This window comes from Schistocerca americana, chromosome 5 (genome assembly GCF_021461395.2).
Source record: "Schistocerca americana isolate TAMUIC-IGC-003095 chromosome 5, iqSchAmer2.1, whole genome shotgun sequence".
Classification (NCBI taxonomy): Eukaryota; Metazoa; Arthropoda; class Insecta; order Orthoptera; family Acrididae; genus Schistocerca; species Schistocerca americana.
In genome coordinates this window covers 466,869,109-466,888,022 of record NC_060123.1, presented here as the reverse complement: position 1 = coordinate 466,888,022, position 18,914 = coordinate 466,869,109, and the positions used below count along the sequence as shown (strand labels likewise).

At 42.7% G+C, this 18,914-nt stretch overlaps 1 protein-coding gene across 1 annotated transcript; it reads left to right on the top strand.

Moving 5' to 3' along the window:
- The first annotated feature begins 2,142 nt into the window (after positions 1-2,142).
- Positions 2,143-8,903, top strand: LOC124616446 (allergen Tha p 1-like). Its single transcript, XM_047144755.1, has 2 exons — positions 2,143-2,274; positions 8,707-8,903. Exons 1-2 carry the CDS (start codon positions 2,214-2,216, stop codon positions 8,901-8,903), a joined length of 258 nt encoding a protein of 85 aa, XP_047000711.1. The 5' UTR covers positions 2,143-2,213.
- The last annotated feature ends 10,011 nt before the right edge of the window (positions 8,904-18,914 follow it).

The following is an 18,914-nucleotide window of genomic DNA, read 5'->3' as shown; positions in this document are numbered from 1 at the left end:
TACAACCCTGTCTCACTCCCGTCCCAACCACTGCTTCCCTTTCATGTCCCTCGACTCTTATAACTGCCATCTGGTTTCTGTACAAATTGTAAATAGCCTTTCGCTCCCTGTATTTTACCCCTGCCACCTTCAGAATTTGAAAGAGAGTATTCCAGGCAACATTGTCAAAAGCTTTCTCTGAGTCTACAAATGCTAGAACCGTAGGTTTGCCTTTCCTTAATCTAGCTTCTAAGATAAGTCGTACGGTCAGTATTGTCTCACGTGTTCCTATATTTCTACAGGAACCAAACTGACCTTCCCCAAGGTCGGCTTCTACCAGTTTTTCCATTCGTCTACAAAGAATTCACTTAGGTATTTTGCATCCGTGACTTATTAAACTGACTAACATTTTCAACTACAGCAAGCACGTTAGGTCGTAGTAGCGATAGATAAATCACAACTCAAGGCGACAATGACAAATATGTTTATCGTCTAGGAAAGTAAATTCACGTAGAAAAATCAACTTGTAATACAGACAGAGGTAATGGACTACCACACTAGCCACAGTCATTATCTATGACAATGCTATATATATATATATATATATATTATACAGTTAATAAACACTTTTAAACAAATAAAATGTATTTGTGATAAGACAATACGAAAAGGGAGTCTCTAATTCGTAATTAATTGGCTACATTTGTAAAATATAGGTCTGCAGCTGGGCATCCATGATGCCTTTTTGCCTACGATAGTTAAAAATCTCTTTTATGTTAAAATTTTCCACAAATAGTGAAGTTTAGCAAAAAATTGTAGTACAATGTCAGAAACTGGTTAAAAAACCTGACAGACCATTTAGAATGCACAATCATTGGGTATAAAGTAAAATATTGTGTAAAGCTCAGAAGGACACAGAAACCAAATACGACAGTGAGCTGTCATTCTGAACGAAACGATTGAGAACGAACACACAAAAGTAATAAGGACCTTAGCGAAACATGCCTCTTCTTTGAAACCACATCATATGCAACAGATTCCACTTAGTTTTATTTATTATAGATCCTCTTTTTGTAGAAAATGTTAATTTTGCAAATATATCAAATTACAATCAGAGTAGAGCTATACAGTATCATTCAGAATTCAAATTCTGTCATACGCTTTAGTGTTTTTAATTAAATGGATGACATATTTGAGAAACAGACTAAACACATTACTCTTTGACGTAAAAAAACTGTAAAAAATTAACATATTCATGGATAGAAAAACTATGTAATACCTCACTCAACGAGGAAACGCTAGGTGTGTGTAACATTTCTAGTGATGTCCGTAAAGTCTGGATGTGTTAAGTCCAAATGCAGCGCCCTCGAGAAAGGTAAGCAACAAATATTAAGGGAGTATTTCGTCTTATGAATCCACCAAAAGAATTCTGAACAAAAAGCGATAAATCTGAAACCTACATACTTCTACATCGCTGACTTTCTAAGAACAATGTAAATAGAACTAAACCTGCGAACCAGCAGCTGTTGAAGGAGCAAAGCCTCCAAAATACGTCGAAAATAATAATATAAGAGGAACTTAAAATTTAGTAACTGTTTGCGATGGATCTATATTTCTATTTCAAACAGAGTCACAGTAAGTGCCTGCACAGCATGTGTATATGTAAAGCAACAGAGTTCTAGTTTTGAAATATAAGTGACAGTATCAACGATCAATTTCCGCTGTCGTTTTTCGAGTTTCCTCTTCTTCTTCTCGTGCTGTACCTGAGTTAGGTGACTAAGTTTCGGAACGTAGTCGTTAACGACAATTTCATCTTTTGTACATATAAAATTAATCGCGTAATTTAAGTACACACTAAGCAAACATTAATTGCTAATTTTGCTAATTTGCTAATTTTGGTATATATGTCTTCAACAAATCATTAAGGAAGACTTCAGAAATGTACTGAGTGAGGTGGAGCATTGGTAAGGTGCTAAGAACGTTTTCGTGAAGATGGTGGCTCCAGTTCCCCAACAGGCTCCCGAGTTACAGTTTAAAGCGATTGCCAGGATGGTACCTTTGGAAGGGTACGGGCGATACCGCCACTTTTATTCGGCAATACGAATTAGTGTGCATGCAATGAGACCTCTGGTTACAGCGAGTGGTGTGCTGTGTTGCAGGAGAAGTACCCGGCCACGTTCGACAGCCTGGACCTGAAGGAGCTGCTGTCGGATGAAACTCGAGTCCAGGATGCGATGCGCTGCCTGCTGGAAGAAGGAGACGCAGCGTGCAGACCCGCCGGGAAGGCGCTCAAGGGTGAGACCCATCGTAGCCTACACTCTGCTACCCAGTAGGATGGTATAGCCCACACCACACCGAGCGAGGTGGTGCAGCGGTTAGCAAACTGGACTCGCATTCGGGTGGACGACGGTTCAATCCAGCATCCGGCCATCCAGATTTAGGTTTTCCGTGATTTTCCTATATAGTCCAGGCAAACGCTGGGATGGTTCCTTTGAAAGGGCACGGCGGACTTCGTTCCCCGTCCATCCCTAATCCGATGAGACCGATGACCTCGCTGTTTGGTCTCTTCCCCCAAACAATCCAATCCAATCCAATCCCACACCACAAGCTCACACTCAAAATGAGACCTGTACCATGAATACAGTGAGTCTGTATTCAGTAATCGGGTAGCTGCAGATGGCAGTAAAGGGGTCCCAATGGAGCAATGACGATTGGAATATGATTGTTCCCCGAATTTAAATAAGTTTGCTTAGAAATAAAAATATGGATTGGGATAAAGGTATAAGTCAGCCTGAAATTCCAGTCAACTGTGGGTGATACTGCAAGAACTATGTAGTGCACAGTGAACAACCTCCGAGATCATACTCTGGTCCATACAGGGAATTAATTCTTCTATCAGAATATATAGAGCTTATTGGTCCCCAGGGTAAAATTAGGGAAATCCTGCTTTACTGCAGTACCAGTCAACTTTTCCGAGGCATGTACATTTGATTAGCTGTGCAGCGTATCTCCTTACCCTGTAACGCAACGCCAGGCCACCTATATATCTTCTTCCTTAGTGAATAATATAATACTATTTGTTTTACGTGGTTAGCAAGAAGAGAAAGAGGAATTATCTTGATAGTGGGGTGGCGATAAAAACCGGCACTGTCAATGACCGTTGGTCCGTCACTAACAGAGTGATGTGTCGCTGTGGAAAGAAATAAACGTATATCAACATTAGTGTTTGCATTTGTGATGTTCGGTTATTCATTGCATTTAATATTTGATCAGTGAAAGCATATATAGCATTTTCTGTTGAAAAGCCTTTCTGAAAACCAAACTGACATTTTGTTAGTACTTCATTTTTACAAATATGTGTAATGCTACACTTCCATACATTTCTTTTTCAATAATTTTGGATAAAGATGTCAGAAGTGTGATTGGGCGATAGTTGTTAGTATCAGATCTATCCCCTTTTTATGCGATGGTTTAACAATAACATATTTCACTCTGTCTGGAAAAAATTCCCTGTTTCAGTGAGCTACTACATATGTGGCTGAGAATCCTACTTATTTGTTGAGAACAGCTTTTTAATACTCTGTTGGAAATGCCATCAATTCCATATGAACTTTTACTTCTGAGTGAATTTATTATTTTCATAATTTCAGTGGGAGAGGTGGGTTGAATTTCAATTTTAACAAATTGCGTAGGTACTGCTTCTTCCCTATACTGCTTTGCATTTTCTAATGAATATCAGGGACCTATCTTCTCTACAACACTTAAAAAATGATTATTAAAATGTTTTCTACTTCAGACTTCTTGTTAACAAACTTTTCATTGTGTTTGATAGAAATACAATCTTCCTGTGCTCTCGGTTGCCCTGTTCCCCTTTTCACAATATTCCAAATTGTTTTAATGATATTATGAGATGTGCTAATCTCAGATTTAATGCACATAGTTCCGAACTTTTTAATACCTTTTCCTAATAAGTGCAGTAGTTTTCATAATTTTTCATTGTTTTGTGATCATTACTCCTCCTACCTATAAGATATATTTCCCTTTTCTGTTTACAAGATATTTTTATCCCTTTAGTAAGCCATGGCTTATTTACCTGGATTCTTACAATTTTATTTCACTATTTTCTTAGGAAACTGTTTCAAATATACTCTCAAAGATATCACAAAATAGGTTAAATTATAAATTAGCATCATGTTCCCTGTACACCTCAGCAGTTTTTGTAACTTTTCATTGTTTTGAGGTCATTACTCCTCCTAGCTATAAGATACATTTCCCTTTTCTGTTTACAAGATATTTTTATCCCTTTATTAAGCCATGGCTTTTTTACATGGTTTCTTATAAGTATATTTCACTGTTTTCTTAGGAAACTGTTTTCAAATATACTCTCAAAGGTATCATGAAATAGGTTAAATTTTAATTTAGCATCATGTTCCCTCACACCTCATCCCAGTCTGTTGCAGGATTTCCCTAAAATTTTGAAGTGTTAAATCGTTAATGGAGCACACTATTTTGGAGGACTGTTTTGCATTACTGTATGGAGCTATATCATATACTGTAACTAGCTGTGCATCATGATCAAATGGCTCTGAGCACTATGGGACTCAACTGCAGAGGTCATTAGTCCCCTAGAACTTGGAACTAGGTAAACCTAACTAACCTAAGGACATCACAAACATCCATGCCCGAGGCAGGATTCGATCCTGCGACCGTAGCGGTTTTGCGGTTCCAGACTGCAGCGCCTTTAACTGCACGTCCACTTTGGCCGGCGCATCATGATCAGACAGACCATTCTTAACAGGAACATTTTTTATTTAATTACATTTATCTTGGTCTATGAGAAAGTTATCTATCAGTGTGCTGCTTTCCTTTACCACTCGAGTAGGAAAATCAATAACTGATGTCAAATTAAAAGAACCAAGTAATACTTCAAGGTCGAGCCTTCGATCCGACTCCTTCACAAAATCTACGTTGAAATCCCCACAAACAATAATTTGCTTTCCTTTGTCTGACTGGTAGCACAACAAATAATCCAAGTTTTTCAAAAATAGTTGATAATTTCCTAGTGGGGAAATGGCTACAATTGTAAAAGTGTCTTTATTTAGTTTAAGCTCACATATACAATCTTCTGTGTGTTTCTCTACACAAAATTTTTTAGTTCCCAAATTTTTCCTTTTTAACATATATGGCATCTCCTCCTCTCTCCATAGTGTCTCTACTTACATGTGCGGAAAGCTTATATCCACCTACATTTACCATTTCCATACCTGTGATGATATGATGTTCAGGCAGGCATAGTAAATCTATTCCACCCTCCGTTTCTAGATCTTCTATGCAAACCAGAAGCTTATCTACTTTGTTTTTAAATCCCCTGACATTCTGATGCAATATATTAATATTATTTTTCCTCTGCTTTTATGTGAATCTTGTGACATACTAACAATATTTTCACTGTACTGTTATGAGAATCTTGTGATATTTTCACATCTCTAGTACCTGCCTGTCTGAACTTTTCATGAAGATTGATTTCAATCAATGTAGGATGATTCGATACTGATCTTAGCCTAAAAAAGTTCTCCCACGAATTCCAGTGCCCCCACTTAAAGATTTTGCTATCATCCCAGCCAGTTTACCCTTCCCTTTCCTATTGAGACGCAGCCCATGTCTTGTGAAGTCCCACCTACCAATACCATCAGGAACCAAACCTATGCTTGACAAAGTAGCCACCTGAAGAAACTGATCTAGCTTCATATTGAACTTCATGACAGAGCTGTTCAATTGGGTCCAGTCATACTGTATGATTGCACGAACCTAGACAACATTTGTATGGTTCGTTGCAGATGCTATTTTCACTACGTCACACTTAATATTGTAGCCCTGATCCCTATCAATACTGTTTCCCGCTCCACCCACTACCACAACATGATCCTCCTTTGTAAAATCTTTGCACAATGATGCTACATCCTCTATCACTTGGCTACAACATGGACTGCGATTGGAAATACTTGTGACTTTGTACCTGTCACCTAATTTTTCCTGCAAAATCTGGTCCACACCTCTCCCATGGCTACTACCTAACATAAGAACTTTCCTCCTACTTTCTACATTTTTTGCAACAGTTGGTTTCCTAGTGAAAGTCTCATGAGTACTGAATAAACTTTCATCTACTTAAGACTCTTCCTTAGCTGATTGAGGTAGCAAGGCAAATCTGTTGTTTGTGCCAATGATGAAACTGTCTGATATTGTTATCTTTCTGTGGCCCCTGTTCCTTGCTATCACTTCCCACCTTCCTGTTCCGCTATTTTCCTATCCCTTGAACATAATCTGCAATAACATGGAAGGTACCCATTTACTTCTCCGATTCCCATGGCACTGTATTCACCCGAATGCAACCATCTGCCACAACAGATGCACAGAACCCCATAACTGAATTTCCTATGTCAGCTCAAACACTTCTTGCTCATGGTTGTTTACAATACTTTTAACAAAATTTGTCTTGGCAATAACAATAATATTCTATTAACTACAGATCACAAAAGCCACTAATACACGTGTATACTATTAATATACACTCCTGGAAATTGAAATAAGAACACCGTGAATTCATTGTCCCAGGAGGGGGAAACTTTATTGACACATTCCTGGGGTGAGATACATCACATGATCACACTGACAGAACCACAGGTACATAGACACAGGCAACAGAGCATGCACAATGTCGGCACTAGTACAGTGTATATCCACCTTTCGCAGCAATGCAGGCTGATATTCTCCCATGGAGACGATCGTAGAAATGCTGGATGTAGTCCTGTGGAACGGCTTGCCATGCCATTTCCACCTGGCGCCTCAGTTGAACCAGCGTTCGTGCTGGACGTGCAGACCGCGTGAGACGACGCTTCATCCAGTCCCAAACATGCTCAATGGGGGACAGATCCGGAGATCTTGCTGGCCAGGGTAGTTGACTTACACCTTCTAGAGCACGTTGGGTGGCACGGGATACATGCGGACGTACATTGTCCTGTTGGAACAGCAAGTTCCCTTGCCGGTCTAGGAATGGTAGAACGATGGGTTCGATGACGGTTTGGATGTACCGTGCACTATTCAGTGTCCCCTCGACGATCACCAGTGGTGTACGGCCAGTGTAGGAGATCGCTCCCCACACCATGATGGCGGGTGTTGGCCCTGTGTGCCTCGGTCGTATGCAGTCCTGATTGTGGCGCTCACCTGCACGGCGCCAAACACGCATACGACATCATTGGCACCAAGGCAGACGCGACTCTCATCGCTGAAGACGACACGTCTCCATTCGTCCCTCCATTCACGTCTGTCGCGACACCACTGGAGGCGGGCTGCACGATATTGGGGCGTGAGCGGAAGACGGCCTAACGGTGTGCGGGACCGTAGCCCAGCTTCATGGAGACGGTTGCGAATGGTCCTCGCCGATACCCCAGGAGCAACAGTGTCCCTAATTTCCTGGGAAGTGGCGGTGCGGTCCCCTACGGCACTGCGTAGGATCCTACGGTCTTGGCGTGCATCCGTGCGTCGCTGCGGTCCGGTCCCAGGTCGACGGGCACGTGCACCTTCCGCCGACCACTGGCGACAACATCGATGTACTGTGGAGACCTCACGCCCCACGTGTTGAGCAATTCGGCGGTACGTCCGCCCGGCCTCCCGCATGCCCACTATACGCCCTCGCTCAAAGTCCGTCAACTGCACATACGGTTCACGTCCACGCTGTCGCGGCATGCTACCGGTGTTAAAGACTGCGATGGAGCTCCGTATGCCACGGAAAACTGGCTGACACTGACGGCGGCGGTGCACAAATGCTGCGCAGCTAGCGCCATTCGACGGCCAACACCGCGGTTCCTGGTGTGTCCGCTCCGCCGTGCGTGTGATCATTGCTTGTACAGCCCTCTCGCAGTGTCCGGAGCAAGTATGGTGGGTCTGACACACTGGTGTCAATGTGTTCTTTTTTCCATTTCCAGGAGTGTAGTAACGTAATGAAGTTAAACTAAAGTTAAATATCAAAAAATGTATACCTGAAGAAATTAGGCATATGATCGTGAATGCAAAATACGCACTTCCAGCGTTCTTAGAGGAAATAAAAGGTGGAACTTAAAACCTTTAATTCCCCGAGTAGATACGGTACTACTAAATATATGTGTAATGGAAACAACCTAAATTCTTCGGTTAATACTTAATGTAGTACATCTTATAATTCTGCCCGTAATTATGTTGTTTTCAAACATTTATACGTCCTCGTAACAAAGTTAACCAGTAAAACATGGCCCACTATTTACTTCTACAATGTTCCATTAAGTTCTTGACTTGATGTTTCCCCATAAGAAGACGTAGCAGCTTGGTTGGTACCTAAGTTTTTCTTTAATGGCATAGTTTCTTTTGCAGTATACTCAATTAGCCAAATGGCTATGTTTTAAAACGCCTGGGATCTGTCATTCATCTTTTGTCGTTGGCTACAACCTTGATACATCAGACCTGATCTCAAACGACACGTTTTGTATCTGGGAATGTGGTTATGTGGCAGAATTGTTGAGACGATGCAGTAGTATTTCCAGAAAAATTAAGGAGTAGTTGTGTTTTGACATCCCAGGACCCTAGCGACTAAATCAGCAATATACGCACTGCTCACCCCAATCTACACATACTAAATAGGACTCCATCGCGAAGCACAATACAGTTCTACGATTGTAACCGTATTTTCCTTTGCAGAGGTGCTGCCCGAAATAGTGCGTACAGACTGCGCCAAGTGCACTGAGACACAGCACAAGAAGATCGGAGGTTTCTTCGGAGAGGTCTCGCGCCGCCACCCAGACCTCATGAAGAAGCTGCTGGACAAGTACGACCCATCTGGAGAATACAGGAAGAAGTACGCCAAGTCCTGGGCCGAGTACAGCATCCACCACTAATCCTCATCATCCCTTGTAACTCTTATATTCAATAAATCTATCACCTACCCTATAACGTAAAAGTTCATTTCGACCTACCCACAAACACGGAAATACATGGAGCTCCTGAACTCGTTTGTTCTGTGAACACAGGAACGATCTGCTTTCATATCAGTGATGAAGCAACATTTCATTTTAAAATCAGCGTCATTTGCAGTTATTGCTCTCAAGAACCAGAAGTCAATCGTTCAGCATGAAGGAGACTAGCCATAAGTGCTTTCTTTAATTTTTGGTGACAAGGTTTACCATGTATTCCTTTTGAGGACACACACAGTAACTGGAATGATAGTCATAGAGTGCCACAGCCGTAGGATTTTCAACAAATTCAAGAAGACACCAGTGATGTCGTATGCGAACAACAGGCAGCCTGAAACTTCCTGGCTGATTAAACCTGTGTGCCGGACCGGGACTCGAACTTGGGACCTTTGCCTTTCGCAGGCAAGTGTTTTACCAACTGTGGTATCCATGCACGACTCACGCCCGATCCTCACAGTAGGAGGCGAGGTACTGGCAGAAGTAAAGCTGTGCGGATGCGGCATGAGTCGTGCTTGGGTAGCCCTGTTGGCTGGACCACGCATTTGACCGAGTTGACCACCATTTCCTGCACGCTGTCTTACAGAAGATGGGACTGTCCTCAGTATCGGCAGGTGTGGTTCTCCCTCTCATCCACGGAGCCCCTTCCACAGTTCTCGTCAATGGCTACCGTTCACCACCGTTCACTATAGAGCGTTCAGTGCGACAAGGATGCCCTATCAGCCTTTCTCTTCGCTGTCGCCCTCGAGCCTGCACTTCATGGTCTACGACAGCGTTTGGAGGGCATTCGCCTCCGCGATGTACATTTTAAATGTTGTGCCTATGCGGACGATGTAGTATTCTTGGGGAGGTCCGCAGAAGATACATGTACGGCCATCGCGTGGCTTCATCAATACGTATAGGTGGCCGGGAGCCGTATCAATCTGCGAAAGTCGCACTGCATGGATGTGGACAGAGGACTACAAACGAGTACGCCAGTGTCCATTACCAGAGTCCCGGCGATGAAGTGTTTGGGAGTGACCTTCCATGGGAACGTGCAGCGTACAGCAGCATACACGTATTGCAGACTACTTAATGTGATACGCACGCAAGTTCGCCTCCATAACTTTCGAACACTTGACTTGATCATGCGTGTACATTTTGTCAACGTGTACCTCGCTCCGAAACTTAATCATTACACACACGTTCTCCCGACGGCTGCTACGGTCGCTGCCAAGTTCCAGGCGGCCTTCGGTCATTTCGTCAGTGAGGGTAGGGTGTTCAAGAACCGTTACGACACGCTAACGTTGCCCACACATGTAGGCGGCATTGGATTGATAAACGCGCACAACAGGGCGCGTGCTCTCTTCCTGCGGACGATGCATCGCCTATGTACTTCAGACGTGGCTACCCTCCCTCGTACACTAGTTCAGGAGGTGGTGCCTCAATCCATCCGTCCGCCGATTCCTGTTGGACATATCACGCCAGCACTGTGTCACATTCGCACCTGTCTGGTCGACATGAGCTATCTGTTGGATGTCTTGCCAACCACGCGGGATCCTAACACCAAGGACTTCTACCGCTACTTTCAACGATTGCTGCATGCTAATTTCGTTGAACGCCGACATCCGACGCTTGGCTGGAGACGGGTGTGGAGTAACATACACTCCCCTTTCCTTCCCACCACGGTCAGGGCGCTGTGGTATGTGATAACGATGGAAAAATTCCCCACCCGACAACGTTTACACATGATCCATCTTGCCGAGGATCCTCTCTGCCCCAGATGCGCCGCTGTCGACACCAACATTCACCATTTCATTTGTGGTACGGCTGCCGACTGCTGGCTCCTCACACGGCCTATGTTGGCTTTGTCGTTACGACGGACGCCTCAGTCCGTAGGGCCCGCCCACCGAGCTGATCCATCCCGACGTCATTTACTTCCCTGCTACTCGTCATAACGCCACGGTGTGGGTTAAGGATATATCACTGTCATACTTTTTTAATGAGAGCGTTGCCGGGGTGTTAGATTTCTGGAATTATTTAACGAGTAACTACACAATTTTACGGCGTAATGCGTCGTATGGTACGCTACCCGGTTTGAGAAGAGATTTATAGGGTGTTTCACCCTCGCTGAGTGAGGCATGGATGGTACCCATTTACTTCTTCGATTCCCATGGCACTATATTCACCCGAATGCAACCATCTGCCACAACAGATGCACAGAACCCCATAACAGAATTTCCTATGTCAGCTCAAATACTTCTTGCTCATGGTTGTTTACAATACTTTTAACAAAATTTGTCTAGGCAATAACAATAATATTCTATTAACTACAGATCAAAAAAGCCACTAATACACGTGTATACTATTAATGTAGTAACGTAATGAAGTTAAACTAACGTTAAATATCAAAACATGTATACCTGAAGAAATTAGGCCTATGATCGTGTATGCAAGATACGTACTTCCCGCGTTCTTAGAGGAAATAAAAGATAGAACTTAAAACCTTTAATTCCCCGAGTAGATACGGTACTACTGAATATATGTGTAATGGAAACAACCTAAATTCTTCGGTTAATACTTAATGTAGTACATCTTATAATTCTGCCCGTAATCATGTTGTTTTCAAACATTTATACGTCCTCGTAACAAAGTTAACCAGTAAAACATGGCCCACTATTTACTTCAACAATGTTCCATTAAGTTCTTAACTTGATGTTTCCCCATAAGAAGACGTAGCAGCTTGGTTGGTACCTAAGATTTTCTTTAATGGCATAGTTTCATCTGCAGTATACTCAATTAGCCAAATGGCTATGGTTTAAAACGCCTGGGATCTGTCATTCATCTTTTGTCGTTGGCTACAGCCTTGATACTTCAGACCTGATGTCAAACGACACGTTTTGATTCCGGGAATGTGATTATGTGGCAGAATGCAGGACATCCCGCCGTCCGGCTGCTGTGGACAACCCCCGACGGAAAAAAAGAAAAATAGAACAACAACAAAAATTACAAATATCTTAATGAGAACAAAACGAGCAACAAATAGAATATAATAAAGTATTGCACCATTTCCTTTCTTCTTTTCTTTTTTTTAAAACAAAATGTTCAGAGGCATATTTAATTTTTGTTCGTGGGCGGAATCTGAAGATGTGGTGAACGGCCTTCCTAGTTAGCTTTAGGATGAAAGTGACGGTGGCACTAGCTTTGTTTTTGTTTTTAGGATAGATAGGTTTTTGGGGCTTGTATGAGTGATAGGGGCCAAAGCCTGAAGTGGAAGAGGTGATTTTCTTTCTTTCCTTTTATATAAGTTGATAGAGCACTTGAGCGCCAAAGGCAAAGTTCCCGAGTAAGAGTCCCACTCCGGCACACAGTTTTAATCTGCCAGTAAGTTTCATATCAGAGCACACTCCGCTGCAGAGTGAAAATCTCATTCAGTGTACCGATAGACTGCGGAGGTGGGAAACAAAAATCACAAGCCCCAACCAGGCTCGAAAACTCAAGCATTAAGAGGCCCTTAAGAAGCCAAGTTTAGCGTAGATACCTACAGTACAAACCACCCAATAGTAAATATTAAATTACGGACTTCCCAACTGCGCGCATACCAAAACAAATTAACACAGTTAAGCCAAGAACATCCTAAGGAACCTCTATGCACTGACACAATTTCAACTAACTGTACAAAATATGAGTTACAAACAGACAGGAGGCTACAGCCAAATCAAGTGAACAAAAAATTTAATTATTGAAATGCTCAGGTCTAAACTACATCAAAACTGCCATGAAACTAGTTCACCAAGTATCCAATTATAAATCAGCCATATAGGCATTACATATCCCGTTCAGAGATAATATCCAGGTAGGCAGTAGACAGAGTAAATGTCAGTACTGAGAGAGGGTAAAATAACAAACACCCACATTCATCACTGATTTTCAAGGTAACAATGTCAGCGAAGCAACTCTAATGCTGGGCCGGACAACTTGAATTACTGTTCTGCACAACACAATAAATCATGGATGTGAATCAGAGTTCCCGGAGCAAACAGGAAACTACAATTAAAGCAACTTCAGGGTCAACACACCTGCAGATATAGGGCCAGGAAACATGTTAAAATAAAACGCAAGAAACTCACCTTCAAATATTTTCAAGAGCCCACTTCTGACAGCATGAATTCTCCATGCCTAGGATAATACTGCCGACGCCGGCCAAACCGATGACGACTTCGCAAGGCACTTGCTGGCTCGTAGTGCTCTGATCTCTTTCCAAAGACCTCTTTCCTCTCTCGTACAGTGCGCCACATCGTGCTCTAAGTGATGGCCGAAGATCAAAACAGAGGGAAAGGGTCGATATCCACGGCTCAAAGCTGTTCTTGTAATTTTTCTTTACTTTCGCTTATGATAAAAATGTAAGCACTGATATTCTTTCACCCTGAATTTTAATCTCACTGTTGAACCTTCCTTGTACTGCTTCTCTCATGTATCCCAGCTTGGCGTGCTTCAAGGTTCGCCGTACTCTATGGAAATCAATGAGGACCGTTAGGTAGTGCGGCTAGGTTTTCGGGCGCTGCTGTCGCCGCCGCGAGCGCTGCAGCAACGACAGCCAGACAGGGCAGTTGTGATTTCTCTGCGCGGCAATATTGATCAACATACACACTGTTGTCTTGGTTCTGAATTCGCTAGTCTTCGTTCTCGATTTCCGTTTGCTCGCTGGACTCGTTGTTATTCTGTCTCGAGTCTCCGTTCTCCGCCATTATTTGTTGTTGTCGACCTGTTACTTTCTTGAAGTTCGCTTCCGATGCTCCCGGCCAGTGGGCCTGCCTCCGCTGGGTCTCATGTCATTTCCGGTTTTGCCGTATTCCGGCTATATAACACGTACAGATTGAACATTATTGGAGGAAGACTGCATCCCTGTCTAGTTCGGTCACTTCTTCCTCGCCCTTACATTCTTGTTGCTCCTTCTTCGTTGTTGTTTATATCGTGTATTACCCATCTACTACCACAAGCTTCGCATCGGACATACTTTCTAGGTTTGCAGGTCGTTTGAAAGTATCTTAATTTTTGTTAAACCTAAACTCCGTCATCAACTACAAAGAAAGAACTGCTTTTCTCAAGTTTTTACCTGATGTAAAGAAAATTTTACTCTCTAAATAAGCCTAACTTTTCCTTTCAGTTGTTTAGCATACAGCTCTTCTCAACATCTTAGGTGCTTGAGCTAATTGTATTCTCAAATGTATCCGTCTTTGATGTTTTTATCATTTTGTGAATGACACTCTTTCAAAAGGATGATTCTCATACATTCAAACACAGTAACTTAAATAATCCTTTGCTTGACATTTGCTCGAATAATATTAATAATTCTGTTGGAATCTCTCTACCTCATGCTTTGTTTGGTTACAGGTCCTACAAAGGTCTCTCAAACTATAATTTTAGATACCCTAAATCTTAGAAATAGACATTCATTTTCTTGTCCATCACTTCAGCAGATTTCCTACCTTTCGTAGTGATATTTAAGGCTTTAAATGCTAGCGACGTACATTATCCGTGTACTGTAGTCGTGCTAAGACGTACACTGAGATGGCGAAAGTAATGAGATACCTCGTAATATAGTTTCGGGGGCGAGGATTTGCTAGTTTAGAGCAGGAACTCAACCAGTCGTTGGAAGTCCTCTGCAGAAATACTGAGCCATGCTGCCTCTATAGCCGTCCATAATTACGAAGGGGTTGCCAGAGATGGATTTTGTGCAACAACTGACCTGTAGATTATTTCCCATAAATGTTCGATAGGGTACATGTCGGGCGATCTAAGTGACTAAATCGTTCTCTCGAACTGTCCAAACTATTTTTCAAATCAATCGTGATCAAATGTGGCCCAACGACATGGCGCATTGACATTCACAAAAGTCCATCGTTGTTTGGGAGCATTAAGCCTATGAATGGCTGCGAATAGTCTCTAAGTGGATAAAAATAACAAGATGCAAACACATCTCAAGACTAATGAGGACAACGCGCAAAGGAAGCAAGATAATTTCTGTGTGGCTAAGATGTGAATTAGGGTCTGATGGGAGGGGTACTGTGGTAGTGCATGCTGTTGCCATGACCACTGTGTATGGATGGCGCAGTAGTCAGCTCACCTGCCTAGTAAGCAAGAGACTCGGTTCGAATCCTGGTCCGGCACAAATTTTCAACTATCCCAATTGATTTAAATCAATCCCCACTCACAGCCAACGTCTGAATTCCTTTATATCTCACATCCCACACCATTATTGAGCTACCACTAGCTGGGACAGTGCATTGTTGACAATTTGGGTCCATGGCTACGTGTGGTAGCCTACCACCAGCCTATCAGCTCTTACAACTGAAATCGGGACTCATCTGACCAGTCCGTGGTTTTTCTGTCGTTTGGGTTCCATCGCTATTGTCACGAGCCCAGTAGGGCGCTCCAGGCGATGTCGTGCTGTTACCAAAGGCGCTTTTAACACAATTGTTTCGCGCTGAGAGGCAGCACTACACCCGAACTGCTGTAGATACAATACTATAATTATCAAAATTATCCAAAATATGAAAATTACAACATCTTCTAGCATTTCCCTATCTGTGTTGGCTTTCTTTAATACGTTTCGACTATGATCAAAGACAATATAGCTAATTTTTCATCCAGTTTTTCTTACCATACCAGTACACTCGACGACGAGACATCCGCGCTGTAGTCGATCGAACTACACAGTGCCTAAAAGGGCATACCCAGGGACGAACGTCTTTCAGTTTGAATCTCTGGGGGTGGAGGGGGTGGTGAAAGTTTCTCTTTGGCGGAGTTATCTGACCATCGGTACAACGTGAATACCTCTGCTATCCTAATTGTTCAACCTTGCTCACATATTTCTCTTCGGAAAACTACCACCCTCTATTCAAATGGTTCAAATGGCTCTGAGCACTATGGGACTTAACAGCTATGGTCATCAGTCCCCTAGAGCTTAGAACTACTTAAACCTAACTAACCTAAGGACAGCACACAACACCCAGCCATCACGAGGCAGAGAAAATCCCTGACCCCGCCGGGAATCGAACCCGGGAACCCGGGCGTGGGAAGCGAGAACGCTACCGCACGACCACGAGATGCAGGCCCACCCTCTATTCGTCTGTGGTTAGTTCTATCTATTCCACATCACAAACACTCATAGTTTCATTCACTCACTTTCACGTGAACGTAAACACGGGACTAAGGATAAGGAATTAGTAAACTAAAACACAATTTAACAGTATTTTCACATGCAAATAATCATTGTTTGAGCGAATTATCTCACGTAGCTTCTCTGTATGCTACCACAATATATTTTACATTAACACACGTCAATATGTAGAAGTCCAGTCAAACGAAATCCACCGTTTACTGGAAATGCAATGAAAATTAAGGAGGACATCGAAATAAAAGTCAAATTTGTGAGGTGTGATCTTCCACAAATGTCAACTGCTGAGAAACGACTAAAATTTCCTGTTTGAGAAACTGAAAATGTGAGAAATTGTACATACGTATGCAAGCGAATGAACAGTGAAATTTATGAACAAAACATAAGTGCTTTCTAGGAATTTCTGGTGTACACATCTGATTTACTTACGCAAATATGCTATTGGTAAATGAAGAATCCTGGTGAATTGAAGAGAGCGCTAACCTGTGTAGAGAAATACTACTGAAATTTTAAGGGAAGCATAAAGATGTTTCGTATTGGCAGATAATCTGTAAGCAAGATTTTTGCTACCATGCCACGGTCTGCGAGCTGGTAGTCCATGCTGATGCAAACGTGGTAAAACTATTCGTGCAGATGGTTGTTGTCTTGCAAATGTCCCCAGCTGTTGACTCAGGGATTGAGACGTGGCTGCACGATCCGTTACAGCAATGCGGATAAGATGCCTGCCATCTCGACTGCTAGTGATACGAGGCCATTGGGATCCAGCACGGAGTTCCGTATTACCCTCCTGAACCCCCCGATTCCATATTCAGCTAATAGTCATTGGATCTCTACCAATGTGAGCAGCATTGTCGCGATACGATAAACCGCTGGCGCGATAGGCTACAATCCGACCTTTATAAAAGTCGGAAACGTGATGGTACGCATTTCTCTTCCTTACGCGAGGCATCACATCAACGTTTCACCAGGCAACGCCGGTCAATCGTCGCTTGTGTATAAGAAATCGGTTGAAAACCTTCTTCATGTCAGCACGTTGTAGGTGTTGCCACCGGCGCCAACCTTGTGTGAATGCTTTGAAAAGCTAATCACTTGCATATCTCAGCATCTTCGTCCTGTCGGTTAGATTTCGCGTCTGTGGCACGACATCTTCGTGGTGTAGCAATTTTACTGGCCAGTAGTGTAGTAATCATTTTGCAATAGATATGCAAGCGGATGAACGAAGCCAGGTGGAGTGGACGTCATACTATAATTTAGACGGAATTACAAAACTCTGTGGGAACGCAAGAGATCGTCACTCTGGTTCATACGTCATGGAGGCAAAGCCTGCTGAATGAAACATCTGCTAGTCATTGGTAATAAATAGTAAACTACGGAAAACAAGAACTTATAGACCGACTGTAATGCGGTAATTAAGTATCTTATGGCACATAAGACCATTTTTCGCACCATTTGCCATACTTGTAAATCTTGGCTGCACAACCCACACCATGGTTCACACTCTGCGCTAACGGAGTGTCCTCTTTGTCCATTGTGAACTATGTCGCATTTAAACGTGTCAACTAATTATATGTTTCTCATAATTAATATAAGCGCTACCGGAATCTTTTTCAAATTAAATTTTTACAATGACCGAACGGCTATAGAGTTCGCCTCTTTCGCACCGAGAAGAGTTGCTCAGTATGACTGGAAGATATTCTGTGCATCAAACATTTTTCCTCTACGTATTGGTAGCTGTCCATGGGTAAGTGGCATCAGATGTCCACACACAGCTGAGTTAATTTGCGTGTATTAGAGGTGGTGTGTAGTGGGCGCGGACCTGGAGCCCGATGTGGTCCCACATGTGTTCCATCGGGTTCAGTCAAAGAGATTTTGGTGAACGGACATCACTATAGCACGATTCTGACGTTGTGACTCGGATATTTGCCCTGCTGGCAGATCTCATCCCCGTCAGAGAAGACTAGCATGAAGCGATGCAGGTGGCCTGCAATAATGCTCAAGTATTACACATTTTTCATTATGGCTTCTATAACTACAAGTCCCACGGAAGTCCAAGTGACATCTCCCGTAGCATAAATACCAAGCCCGTAGCCGTAAATAGAAATATTAAGAAAGGTAGGAAGATTTTTCTGTTTAGCGAAAGTGACAAAAAGCAGATTACAGAGCACCTGACGGCTCAACACAAAAGTTTTGTCTCAAGTACAGATAGTGTTGAGGATCAGTGGACAAAGTTCAAAACCATCGTACAATATGCGTTATATGAGTATGTGCCAAGCAAGATCATAAGAGATGGAAAGGAGCCACCGTGGTACAACAACCGAGTTAGGAAACTGCTGCGGAAGCAAAGGGAACTTCACAGCAAACATAAACATAGCCAAAGCCTTGCAGACAAACAAAAATTACGCGAAGCGAAATGTAGTGTGAGGAGGGCTATGCGAGAGGCTTTCAATGAATTCGAAAGTAAAGTTCTATGTACTGACTTGGCAGAAAATCCTAAGAAATTTTGGTCTTATGTCAAAGCGGTAGGTGGATCAAAACAAAATGTCCAGACACTCTGTGACCAACATATTACTGAAACAGAGGATGACAGACTAAAGGCCGAAATACTAAATGTCTTTTTCCAAAGCTGTTTCACAGAGGAAGACTGCAGTGTTGTTCCTTCTCTAGATTGTCGCACAAATGACAAAATGGTAGATATCGAAATAGACGACAGAGGGATAGAGAAACAATTAAAATCGCCGCTGAACCTGATCGGATACCAGTTCGATTTTACACAGAGTACG